The sequence below is a fragment of the Alexandromys fortis genome, unplaced genomic scaffold (assembly GCF_014885135.2).
Source record: "Alexandromys fortis isolate MF-2015 unplaced genomic scaffold, M_Fortis_MF-2015_v1.1 scaffold_420, whole genome shotgun sequence".
Taxonomy (NCBI): domain Eukaryota; kingdom Metazoa; phylum Chordata; class Mammalia; order Rodentia; family Cricetidae; genus Alexandromys; species Alexandromys fortis.
This window is the reverse complement of record NW_026068289.1, coordinates 38,569-52,277: the sequence shown is the minus strand read 5'-3', so window position 1 is coordinate 52,277 and position 13,709 is coordinate 38,569. Positions and strand designations below refer to the sequence as shown.

At 45.4% G+C, this 13,709-nt stretch overlaps 1 protein-coding gene across 1 annotated transcript; it reads left to right on the top strand.

Moving 5' to 3' along the window:
* The first annotated feature begins 7,875 nt into the window (after nucleotides 1-7,875).
* LOC126494856 (H-2 class II histocompatibility antigen, A-R alpha chain-like) lies at nucleotides 7,876-12,015 on the top strand. Its single transcript, XM_050132303.1, has 4 exons — nucleotides 7,876-7,995; nucleotides 10,694-10,942; nucleotides 11,325-11,606; nucleotides 11,852-12,015. Exons 1-4 carry the CDS (start codon nucleotides 7,911-7,913, stop codon nucleotides 12,004-12,006), a joined length of 771 nt encoding a protein of 256 aa, XP_049988260.1. The 5' UTR covers nucleotides 7,876-7,910; the 3' UTR covers nucleotides 12,007-12,015.
* Nucleotides 12,016-13,709: the final 1,694 nt, after the last annotated feature.

The window sequence follows — 13,709 nt, the reverse complement described above, 5'->3', positions numbered from 1 at the left end:
TTCTTCCTTCTTCCCAGAATTCTGTTCTCATTGACCTGCCTCTACTTCCTGTCTGGTTGTCCTGCCTATACTTCATGCCTAGCTACTAGCCAATCAGTGTTTATTTAAAATAGAAATAACAGAATACATACCACTGTCCCACACCACACAGGGGAGATAAGAAGATACTGGTTTATTTCCTGGGCCCAGAACTTGCCCTACAGAGGTGAACAGCTTACTTAACTTGTGAACTAAAATGGCTTTACTATAACCAATACAGGTCTTTGCTCCCGGCACCTGGCCCCTTGACTTTCTCTGCCTGCAACTGCTCTGAGCCTGAGACCTTGGTGGTAGGCTGGTGGGCCTGCAGCTGAAAGATCCCGAGAGCTGGGCATGGCCAAGGATCCCTATATAAGCTGCCCCTGAGCACGATAAAGTGAGGAATTGGCATTCTTGTACCAAGGATGACTCGTGTCCGTTTCTCTCTCTGACTCTGTGCATGTGATTTTAAGTCTCCAGGCTTAGTTCCTGGCTCAGATACGGTCTTGTAGTGACATGGGAGTTACAGGACTGGTTGGGTTTTTACAGTAGTTATCTGAACTTTACATTGAGAATCTCAGAAAATAAATATTTGATTCTCCCAAGGGGGCTGCCCAGGTGTGGGAGGAGGCTAGATGCCCAGGGCCGTGGTTGAAGAGGAAGCCAGTGACATAAACACCTGCATAAACCACATCTCCATGAGCCATGACATTGCCTTAATTACTCTTCTTCCCAGTTAATAGGCAAGGCAGAGAGGCCTCATCAGCTGTCTCTGGTCGACTTGGTAGGTGAGAAGACACAGCCAAAGCTGCAGGGAGGGAACTGGTGCCATTACACCTGGGAGCAAAGAATAATTCTCAGAGGAAATACATATAATAAGAAGAAGGAAAAATAATATTTTTACCAAAAAGAAAACAACAACAAATTATAAATAAGTGGAAAATATCAGAGACCTGGATAGAGAGATAATCCATAAAGTCAAAATAATAATTGTATATGCATTTATTGTGTATGTCTGTGTGTATGAATGTGGCAGTCAGGGGACAACTTGCAGAAGTCAGTCTCCCCCTCCACCACATGGGTCTCAGAGACAGAATACACACATGGTGGCAGGCACCTTCAGCCACTGAGGCATAAACTATTACACAGCATCTATTTTCTGCCTTTGTCCACTGCAGGACTGCAGGGTTCCCTGGGTTAAACACTCAGATCCACTGTCCAATTCTTTAGCCATCTTTTCTGTTATATTTTATCTACTTGTTCTCAGTACTGAAACAACGGAACCATGATTGCACACAGATCTCACATTACTGTGATTCCTCACAGATGCAAACATGAACGTCCCCCAGGTGATGTCACTGATTCATTGTCCACAAGGAGAGACTCCGTCAAGACCTGCTGGGGTTTCTATACTTTCCTCCCCAGAGAAGAAAAGTTCCAGTCTCGGGCCAACTACAGAAACTTCCAGTTGGACCCACCTTGGACTAAAACCTCGACTCTGCCTCCTGTGGTCTGGGCTCAAGAATTTTTGGGGGTTATGATGAATCTAAAAAAAGGGTTGCTAGCCTCAAAATGCATACAAGCTCCAAGCCAATCCGACTGAATTTCTACTCTGATTCCTGTCTACTTATGAGAACGCTATCACACCACCTGCAGCTGAGTGAAGCTGGATCACAGCAGCCCCCAGCCATGCACCTGATGCTGTGTCAGAGCTGGGAGAGAGGAGCCCTTTGCTGCACATGAGGAGTCCACAGAAAGGGAAGTCGGCCAAAGGTGTAGGTGGCCGGTTCTTGTGAGTCACTTCTGTTGAGGGTGGTAGCGGTGAGCTGCGGCCCTGGCTCCTGCACGGCTAGCTTTATACCCGAAATAACAACACACAAATTGTATTCTTTTAAACACTGCTTGGCCCATTAGCTCTAGCTCTTACTGGCTAACTCTCACATCTTCATTAACCCATATTTAGTAATCTGTGTATCACCACGAGGTGGGAGCTTACCAGGAAAGATCTTAACCTGCATCTGTGTCAGGTAGGAAAATCATGGCAACTGCCTGACTCGGCTTCTTTCTCCCAGCATTCTGTCTGTCTACTCCGCCTACCTAATTTTCTGTCCTATTAAAGGGCCAAGACAGTTTCTTTATTTAACCAATGAAATCAACACAGAACAGAAGACTCTCCCACATCACACTTCTCTTGAGGAATCGGCTAGATGCTTTGCCATGTGTGGTTCCAAAGAGAGGAAGTGTGGCATAAATTCCCCCAGGACCACAGTGCATCACAACTGCCTGCCTGGCTCATCACTCAGATCATAAGTTCCCTGGGTAAAATGGAAAAAGGGAGTAATACAAAGGTTCCATCTCACAAGGCACATACAGATATTAATAAAGTAGAAGTATAGAGAAGAGAGTTGCTGTCAATGATAATTAATGTCATTATCATTAATTACTGAGTCATTGGTCACTGTGATGGTTGTAGCTGGTAGGGAACCTTCCAATAACTTCATTTTCTCACTGTCTTGGCAGAGGAGAACTGCTGTCTCTGGGAAGAAAGTCTCAGGGGTCAGGAGCCACTGGAAGACTGGAGTTCTCTGTATGGAGTGGGAATGGAGGACTGTCCATTTGTGATTTGGTTTTGCACGGATGTGTACACTTTTAGAATGAGCTGCAGGACAGATCTGGGTTCATGCCCTCACCTCCACTGTTAACACAGCACAGACTTTCTGGTTAACTCAAATTATTAGGATCTGACTCAGACCAATGCAGTTGACTTGGGGGCTTATTGGTAGTTTAAATTTGTTTATTTAGTTATTGTTACATGTATTGGTATTTTCTGTGTGTATAACTGTGCACCATCTGTGTGCAGTACCTGAGGATGCCAGGAGAGGGCGATGGATACCCTGGAACTGGAGTTACAGAAGTTTGTGAGCTGGGAACTGAACCAGGGTCCTCTGCAAGAGCAGAGGTCTAGTGCTCTACCTGTAGCTCCATCTCTCTCCCCTCACTGGCAGTTTAGTAAGCAGAGCAGAGCTAACCTGGGGATCCTGGAACTCACTAGGACTGAATGGACACAGAAATGCAGTGCTCTCTGCATTCCCATGCTGAAAGAGAGGTCACTTCAAGTTGTTCTTGTTTACAGACACCACCCACTTCAGATGGTGTGTGCCAACCGGGTTCCAGACCTCGTCTGTGGCCCAGAGCTCAAAGACAGCGCCTGTGCCCACACCCTCCTGCTGACCCTCACCTCATGTTGAACCTTGTCCCGAGGAAGCCCTCAGAAGGACACACCCATCACTGAGTCCCATTCATGTCTCCCTGCCCAACCCCCAGACTCACCCACTGCACCCCTGTCTAGACAGGCTTCCATTACAAGAAAACTGTAGAACCTGGGTCCAAACAGTGCTAAAATCAGACACTATGAACTATAGAAAGAACATCTAGTTATTGGGGAGGGGAATATCTGTTAAACACATGGAAAGAAAATATAATGAATTATTTAAATATTAAATTTCGGGGGGACTGAAAAAGATTTCTATGTTCTTAAAGATGAATATAATGTATACATTTAAAGTATTAAACATATGCATGACTTTATAAAGTTGAGGCTGTTTTCTAGGAATCAACAGAAAAAGTGACTATATACACAGACATACAGACACATACACACACACACTCAACACAAGTCTCAGACTAGAGTGGTTTTGTAAAATAAGTAGCCTTCCCCACTTCCACGTTGCTTAATTTTTCAGGGTTCTGTTCGCTTTTATTGTTCTTATATGGAGACAATGTCTTCATTTGTTTTATAATATCTATAACAGTAATAATAATTATAGCTCTGTAATAAAGAGTTAATTCTATGATGTGGGATTACCCTCTATATGCTGTGAATACCATTGGTTAATAAAGAAACTGTATTGGGCCTGTGCAGGGAATAGAGGTAGGTGGGGAAAACTAAGCTGAATGCTGGGGGAAAGAAGGAGTAAGGAGAAGCCTTGTAGCCTCCCCCCCCCCCACCGCCACGTGCTGAAACTTTACCCGGTAAGCCACAGCCTCATGATGATACACAGATTAATGGAGATGAGTTAGTTTAGGATATAAGAGTTAGCCAGAAACATGCTTAAGTTATTGGCTAAACAGCAGTGAAAATAATATGGTTTCTGTGTGATTATTTCGGGGCTGAGCAGCCAGGAACAAACAAGCAGCTTACTACAACAATTCCAAGGACAGGGTCAGGACAGCAGAGTGACTTTGCAGTGTAGCTGGGCCCTCTCCCTATCCCCTCACTCCCCATCCAGTATATCATCCCCACCAAGGAAGCAGAAGTGAACCACAGGAGCTAACCGGGATCATTGCCTGCCAAGAGCCTCAGCTGAAGTCATGCTGAAGTGAAACCAGCTGGCATTGGACGCCTTCTCTTCAGCCAATGAGGAGCAGGTGTGGGCAGCATCACTTGTCTTCCGAAGAAGAAGGTGTTGAAACTCACATTAACAGGCCCCCTGTATAGACAAAGGCAGCCAAGTCATGTCAGGAAGCCAGCAAAAGCTAGCATATAGGAAACACACAACAAAACTTTATAACGTGTTCAGTGAGACGTGGAAAGCTAAAGCACTGGCCCAGGGTCCAGATAGAAATATGATGTCAGTCAAAAAGTGACATTCCATAACAGTGTAAATATGAAAACCAATAGGAAGGATAAACAGACCTTAAATTATGTAAAAAAATAACTAATTATAGTAATCTCCACAGCCCTGTCTACTTTCAGTAAAGCAGCAAAATCCTAGCACTGGCGTCATCCATCACCTCCTAGCATCAGAGCCAGGCGAGGTTGCTATAGGGACCGGCAATTCCACATCTCAGAGGCTGAAGCAGGAGGTTTCATGTTTGGGGTCAGCCTGGCGAGGCTGTTGCTTTTGTTTTGTTTTTGCTATGTCATCCAACCCCTGATAAACCAAACATAGGAATCTTACCCCACCCCTCTGCCGAAGGCCAAGGTTGATCAACTCCCTTTATACAGCAAAACCTCGTGAATAAACCGTGTGTGGCTCCAGTATTCAGAGAGTAAAGAAAAGCAAATGGAGGAAGAACTTTAATAGTTTTCTCAATGCATGGTTTGTAATCTAGACCTAGTTTTATGCAACTTCATGACTTTTTATTGCTTTGATAACATTTGTTCAGGTCTTAGGAATGTTATTCAATAAGTTTTGACAAAAAAAACTACACTCATTACTCACACTGCTATCAAGGTCTATTTTCTAGATACACAGAAAAATTATATGTGGGGGACAGATAGAAGTGGTACTGTCTAGGGGAAAATAACAGAGGAGGGAAGTGGGGAGGGTGAGGAACATGGTCAAGGTACACAACACACTTGTATTAAAGTGTATTTACAATCCTCATACTATGTACAAGAAATATGCTCCAATAACAGTCTATTTAAATGAGATGTGGGGCTGGAGAGAGGGCTCAGATGTTAAGAGCATTGCCTGCTCTTCAAAAGGTCCTGAGTTCAATTCCCAGCAACCACATGGTGGCTCACAACCATCTGTGATGAGGTCTGGTGCCCTCTTCTGGCTTGAAGGCATACATGTACACAGAATATTGTATATATAATACATAAATAAATAAATATTTTTTAAAAAGAGCACTTACGGTTCTTGCAGAGGACTGGAGTTCAGTTCCCGCACCCTCACTGGTGCTGTTGCACTAAGCACTGTAACTCTAGATCTAGGGGTCCAGTGTCTTTTCTGGACTCTGGGCACCTGCATGCACATCCACACACAGAAACACACAAGTACACATAAGTAAAAACAGAGAAATACTCTTCACAGCTTGCTAGTCCCTTCTTTTCTCCACAGGACACTTTCCTATGGACCTGGCTGCAAGTTGTGCAGGGGAATTCACAAATGCAGTGTTCATGAGTCATTGCCCATACAGAGTCCACGAGTGTGAGTGTGTGTGTGTGTGTGTGTGTGTGTGCGCGCATGTGCAGCTGACTCCAAGTCACCATGTGCCTGCCTGTAACTACTCTCCTGTGATCCTTTCAGCAATTCCAACAAACTCTCTGCTTCCCCAAGTTAGACGTGAGTGGAGTCATCTCATCAGTGTGCTGTCTCTGTCCTGTTGGGTGAGCAGACATTTGTTCAGGTGTCTACAGAAGTCATCCAGCATCTAATAAGGTCTTTCAATGCCTCCAGGCAAAGATCAGCAGAGAAATAAAAGAAAGCTCACCAACAGGAACCACAGGACCTCTCTAGATATCAGCCTGTTGGAACCAAGGCAGTAAAGCCAGTGGAGATATATACTAGGAAAGCTATTGAAAAGGAATTTGCTTACACAGATGTGGGGGTGAACCAGCATGTCTGAGGGCCACTGGGCAGGTGGTCTTCAGGAGGGCAGAAGGGAACTTATGCAGGCAGAGGCCACAGTGACTCTCCCATTTCTCAGACAAGCCTTGCCTCGATCTTAAGTCTTCCCAGCTGAGACCAGCTCAGCTGGATTGTCAAGGGTCATCTCTTAACATCAGCTGATTACAGAATTGATCACACCACAGGATACCTTCACAGATACCTGGGTGGGTGTTTGGTTGAACAACAGGGGACTGTAACCTAGACCCTCAAAATTGGTCCTAAAGGAAATTTTCCCTCATTCCATCAACTAGTGGGGGCAAGTAGGAAAATTCTGTGATTACCTCAATAAATTTTCCCAGAAGGAGGCAAGCCTGCAGTGAGGCTAAGGCTGAAGCAGCACTAGTCCACTGCATCCAGGCAGGCACTGGCTGTGCCCTGTGTCACCCTCCTCTGTCCCCACCTCTGTGAAGAGAATAGCTGGTCCTAAGTGATCATGAGCTTGTGGTCTCCTCAGAACACAAAGAACTTCGTCTTCTATAAAGAATAGGATCCCCTAGGTCGCCTTGACTTTAATCCTCAGCCCTCACATTTATCTGAAATATTCACATAAAAGAATAACAAATTTGAAAAATCCAGTAGTTTGGGGAACAAAGATACTTTCTAAGTTACAAAAATACCTTTCAACATTGATTCAACATTCTTACATTAAAAAATATTTTAAGAGTAATTGAGCTATCCAGAACTTTTGTGTGTGTGTGTTCAGTGTCCCTAAACTTCCTTTAGATATGGTCAGCGAATCAACACACAGAGCATGACAATTACTCAACAGAAGGAGGAAATCTGCATAAAATACCATGCAGTCCTAATGGCAGCCACAGGTCTGGAAGCCTCCGTGTTCCAACTGGAAACACCAGGGCTTCTGAGCAAAGAACTTCCCCACCAGGGTTTACTCAAGTAGAAACAGCAATAACATTGACTCGCCACCCTCTGTGGGGACCCCTTGGGTTGGTCGGTGATCAACTCACAGTTTGGAGTGTTTGGTACAATCTATGAAAAAAAAAAGAAAACAAAAAACAAACAGCTAACTCATGGATGCGAGCCTGAGGAAGTGGCTGGGAGTCAGGGTTGGAGAAGCCCCAGGAAGGGAATAAACTCAGGGGCGACTTCCTGGACCATACAGCCCAGAAAATTCTAAATAACATCATTACTATCTAAGAGTTCACCTATCGATGAGATTTTTCACACCTTCACTCCTCTCTTGCCAGCCACACACTCATGCTCAGGATAAAGTCTGATGTGGAGCCTCCCTCCTTTCCCAGGGCATTCCCTCAGGTCCACTCTGAGCAGAGGCTGCTAAGGTCCTGGAGTTCCCCTTCGCCTCTTTCAGGCCTCTCAGTACAAACTCTGCACCTGGCAACTGTGACGTCATCACAATGGAATTTTCTGATTGGTTCTGGCGGGGTTTGGTTTGGTGTCAGACCTCCTTGGCTGGATCCTCACAATCTCTTGAGGACTCAGAACAGCAGCAGCTGAGACCACCCAGGGAAGAGGATGACGCCCAGGAGAGCTCTGGTTCTGGGGATCCTCGCCCTGACCACCACGCTCAGCCCCTGTCAGGGTGAAGACGACATTAAGGGTGAGTTGCACAGCTGAGGATGCCTGGATCCGGGAAATGGGAAATTGAGAGAAGAGGGAGACACAAATTGGCTGAGATGCAAATTCTCTATGTTAGGTGGTCTAACAACTGTGTGACCCCGTTTGTCTTCAGGAGGCTCTGGTTGACGAGCTGTGCTCACCAAGCCATGATTCTAATGGTGGGTCCAGTGAGGGAAGAGTGGAGGGTTCTGTGTTGGTGGGGTTGACTCTAAACTTGGGGGTGTTTCCACGAATGGATGATTTTTCATTACTGAAATCCATAAACTATTACTCTCAAATTTCTCTGTGAGTTTCTGGAGCCTTTCGTACCCATCTCCTGGAGTGTATCCTAAGGAAAACTGTTCCGTGAATCATGTATACAGGTGTACAGAAAACACTTCCCTGTGCTGGGGTCTCTACTCTCCATGCTAGGAACTGGCCCGGCGGGAAGTGAGAGAAGGGGCCACCATCCTACTGGACAGTCCTCTTGAATCTTGATTTCCTCAGGTGTCCTCACAAGTGACCAAAGCAAAAAGTACGTAGATGTGCTTTAAAAACAGTGAAAAGCAAGCTGGGCCTGGGTGTGATCACCAGTAACTCAGTGCTTAGGTGCTGAAGCAGGAGGACTGTGAGTTCAAGGACAGCCTGGACTACATAGTGAGACCTTTACTACTAATTCGTTAGTAAATGACTTTAAATCAATTTTCCCCTGTCCGCCTTCCAAATATAGTTTCATATTTTTGTAACAAGTAAGGAATGTGGGCCTGTGCTGTATGTCACCTAATGAAGTTCTACAATAGCAACATGGACCAGCACAGGATACAAGAGCCTGTACCCTCGGCCTGTGTAGCCCACCTCTCTCCACTCTGCATATTTTCCTTGTCCCCTTCCAGGATCCCCCCTTCACTCTGTGCCATTTTACAGACACTAATGGTAGCTTTGCAAAATGTCAGTTACAAAGTTACTAGTTTGAAGCAGGAAGTGGAAGGGATTGAGCAACCTTGTGAACCATGGCGGCTGTCACTCAGTTTTGGAGGTAGAAGTCTCACCTGCTTGTCCTGGTTTCTTTCTACGGTGTCACATGAGAGTGCTCGAATCAGGTGTGAACACCACGGTTCCAAGGAACCACAGAACAGTAGGGCTAAGTGAAAATATTCCCATTTCTTTTCAGTTTAGAAAAAAAATGTGAAGTTTCAAGGTCTAAGAAATGCTTTGATTTTAACTCAGCCTGTATTTGTCTTATATAGTAAAAATGACTTTCAATATTTTTATCAAGGAAGGAATCCAAAGCAAGCCGCATGGGTGCACAGGTCCTAAGGCAGAACTGCTCACCGCTAACCCTGACTTTCACATCTATTCATTAATAAATGCCTTTAAATGCCATTTTTTATTTGTTCCCACTCCAGATATAGTTTCACATTTTTGTAACAAAGTAAGGAACATAGGCTGCCTATTCTATCATCCCATCTAATGGTGTTCTCTAACAACGACACAGGCAAGCACAAGCTACACAAGCCTGAGGACCCTGTGCCTGTGCTCTGAGAGCTGTCAGTCATTCCCAAGTCTCCATGGACTCAAAAATATCAATAATAATTCAATGCTCCCCTGTGTAAATCACTTTCTAAGATAATGTTTGGGTGCTAAAATATATAAAACCTGCTGCCTGTGCCTAGGAAGTGTCTGTCCTGCCCCTAGGGAGTGTGCAGACTAGTGAGGAAAGCAGACCAAGGTCAGGAAGCAGAAAAATCATTGCTGAGGACAGTGGACCCCGGTGAGGTCAAAACTGTAATGACAGGAAGCAGTGAGGTGTCCTCAACAATGCATGTGGCCCAGGACAGGCACCTGCTGAAATGAAGGCCGTGTACATCCATATTTGGAGAAGGAGTCAAAAACATTTATTGATAATGGATAAGTAAGCTTTGAGGGGGCAGTGTGGGGTATGGGGGGGAGTGGCCAGGGGGCTGATGATACCAACCAAGATGGCCACACTGGAAAGGGAAAAGGCAGAGGAACTGGAAGTCTACTAATTAAAACTGAGCAGAAACCATCAGAATAGAGGAAAGTTTCAGCAAATTGAAAAACAACCTTAATTTCAATGAGAAAAAGAGGCCCCTGCAAATAACAGGACCTTGAGAGGATGGTGACTTGATTGGCAGTTGCTTGTGCAGAACGCCCGACTGTAACCTGCCCACAGCCCCTCACAACACAGTACACATACTCTGTCTACTGGCCCAACTCTCCTGTTAACCAACAAGCATACTGATCACTTGCTGACCAGGCTTGGCTGGGCAGTTACTCCTTACATAGTATCATGGCTGAGATTTGTTGAAATCCAATAAATGAAGAATAAAAAAAAATCTAAAATCTATGCCTTGACATTGCCTATTTGACATCTTTTGGGTAGAATTGCTTTCCTCTTCCATTCAGTTGGGAGTTGCTTGGTATAAGGCTGTCATGTACCAGACACTGGTAGAGGCGCTCAGGACAGCAGAAATAAAACACGTGACATTCCACCATTGTGTAATATGTCATAGAGGGAAAGACTGGACTGTAACCAGCACTGAAGGGGTAGGAATGAGTGGGTGATGAAAAGTATCAAAAATGAAGCTCATGGCATTTTCTCATTCTGTTTAATAACATCCCTTTTTCTTCCTGTTTTCCTTCTTTCCATTTTCCTGCTATCTACCTGAATTCATCAGTTGACCATGTTGGCATCTATGGTATAACTACCTATCAGTCCTACGGACCCAACGGCCAGGTCATATGTGAATTTGATGGTGATGAGGAGTTATATGTGGACTTGGATAAGAAGGAGACAGTCTGGAAGCTTCCTGAGTTTGGCAAACTGATAACCGTTGACCCACAAGGCGCACTACGAAATATAGCTACAGTAAAACACAACTTGAACGTCCTGACTAAGAGGTCCAATTATACCCCAGCTACCAACGGTACGTGCTCAGCACCCTGCTCCTCCCTCCCTCCCCTGGTGGGGAACGTGATCCACTGCTCTATTAAACTCCCTCCTTTCCAAGGCATGCCCAATCTCCTCATCCCCAAACCCTCATCCTCTCTCTTTTTTCAAATCACATATTCCATGTAATATAAAGCTCTTTGTTTCCACAATGCATTCCTCAAATCTTTCCCAAAGGCCCCAACAGACATCCTAACACCCTAAAGAGAAGAACATGGGCTCTAAGCAGAAGGGAAGCTTGGGTTCCTTGACCATCATGTGGGCGAGTCTTGGAGGGGGGTCTCCCTCACCAGACAGAGCAGAACATCAGGGAGAGAAACTCCCATCAGTTACTCATAACCAGGCTGTTTTCTTTCCAGAGGTTCCTGAGGTGACCGTGTTCCCCAAGTCCCCTGTGTTGCTGGGTCAGCCCAACACCCTCATCTGCTTTGTGGACAAGATCTTCCCTCCTGTGGTCAACATCACGTGGCTGAGAAACAGCAACTCAGTCACAGACGGTGTTTATGAGACCAGTTTCATCTCCAACAGCGACCATTCCTTCCAAAAGATGTCTTACCTCACCTTCATCCCTTCTGACGATGACGTCTATGACTGCAAGGTGGAGCACTGGGGCCTGGAGGAGCCGGCGCTGCAACACTGGGGTACGTGTGGGTTCTCCCTGCTTCTGCATGTTCTTGTTCTTTGTCAGCTCTAGAACAGCCTAACTTCTGGCTCTGGTGACCAAACTCATTTTCCATTCTTAAAGAGTTTCTATGGTAGACTTCATGTTCTTCCTTAGGACCAGCCCCAAAGTCTGTGTGGACTGATTTCCATCCTCACACAGGCCCTCTTACATGCTTACACATGAACATGCTCCCTCCTGACTCCACAAACATTGCTTTCCCAGAACCTGAGGTTCCAACCCCCATGTCAGAGCTGACGGAGACTGTGGTCTGTGCCCTGGGATTGTCCGTGGGCATCGTGGGCATCGTGGTGGGCACCATCTTCATCATTCAAGGCCTACGATCAGGTGGCTCCTCCAGACACCAAGGACCATTATAAGCCACACCCTGGAGAAGGTGAGGGTTTGAGTTTCTGGGAACCGAAGCCACCACACGGGTGGAGCAAGGGAAGGAAAGACGGGTGACAATGTGGTTGGAGCATTGCTAGAGAATTGTGCTGTGGTGTGATCACAGCTCAGGACCTCGGGAACACATCCCTCTCCCGTCTGTTTTGTTGCAGGTGGTAGTCCTCTCAGGACAGAAGTGGTGTACTGGATGACCTGGCACAGTGTGTTTCCTGACCCAATTCATCATGCTCTTTGTCTTCCCCAAGTGTCCTCCATCTTGCTTTTCTCTTGGTCCTGAGGGTGACCCCCTCACAGCTCACATGTCCTTGGAATTCTCCCCTGGCCTGAGTTTTGTCGTTTGGCGTCTTTCACATCTCATCTACTGTAGACTCTCAGTAACTCCACAAAATCAATAAATCACCTTTTGTAAGTGAGTGTTGGTTTTTGTTTTGTGTGCGTTTTTATTGTCTTTCCTTTGGGAGTTTACTGGAGCCAGGGCCATATAATCCCATGACAGTGACTCAGAAACAACCAAATACAGCCTTGGAATGCTCAGGAATCTTAGCCAAGGTTGAACTTTCTCTCTCTTCTTTTTGTTCCAAGCCCTGACACTGTCATCTGTCCCTGGGAGGCACCAGGTGGGCAGGATATGAAATATGCCTCTGTGTACCCTTACTGTAAGGAAATGTCAAGGCACAGGGCACACACCAGTAATTCAGCACCCCAGAGACAGAGCAGTATAAGGCCAATCTTGTCTACATAAGGTGTAGGCAGAAGCTACTTGTTCATTCCCAGCCACCCAGACCTGAAATAATCACACAGATGCTGTATTAATTAAATCACTGCTTAGCCAATATCTTAGCATCTTTCTAGCTAGCTTTTATATCTTAAACTAACCCATTTCTGTTCATCTGTGCACCGCCACATGGCTGTGGCTTACATGGTAAAGTTTCATCCGGTGTCTTTGAAGAAAGAAATTGAAGACATCAGAAAATGGAAAGATTTTGGCAATCTTACCAAAAGCAATCTATAGATTTAATGTAAATTTTATTAAAATTACAGCAAAATTCTTTACAGATCTCAAAAGAACAATCCTTTATAAGGAAAATAAAAACTTAGGATAGCCTAAACAAGTCTAAACAATCCTGTATAATAATGGAACTTTTGAATGCATCACAATCTCTGACTTCTAACTCCACTACAGAGCCACGGTGTTAGGAATATTTTCCTTACACAAGCTCTGCCGACACAATCAATCCCAATTAGATCAAATCAAACCAGATTAAAAGATATCCAGGTTTAATTGGACTCCTGTGCTCCCAAGTGTTCCCAAGGGGAATGGAAAGTCACCAACTGATCACCGGAGAGGAAAAGAAAAAACCATGTGTTTATTTTCTGGGGTGCAGTTTAAATAGCCTGTGGGAGTGGCCTTGACCTTTCCTGGGGGAGGGGTCAAGGTTTGGCAGGCTACCTTGACCCTTCTTGAGGAGGGGTCAAAGTTCAAGGGGCACAGGGGAGGGGCCTCCAAAGATGGAGGCCAGAGGCTGGGATTTACATTCCAGACTGTTTGTATAAGGGGTGACAGAAAGCTGATACGATATTTATGACCAACATTTTAGGATCTTTTGGAGAAAAGGGCATCAACTCAAGTCTGGCTACTTCCTGCAGGCATAGGGCGCCGGGGGGGGGGGGGGCG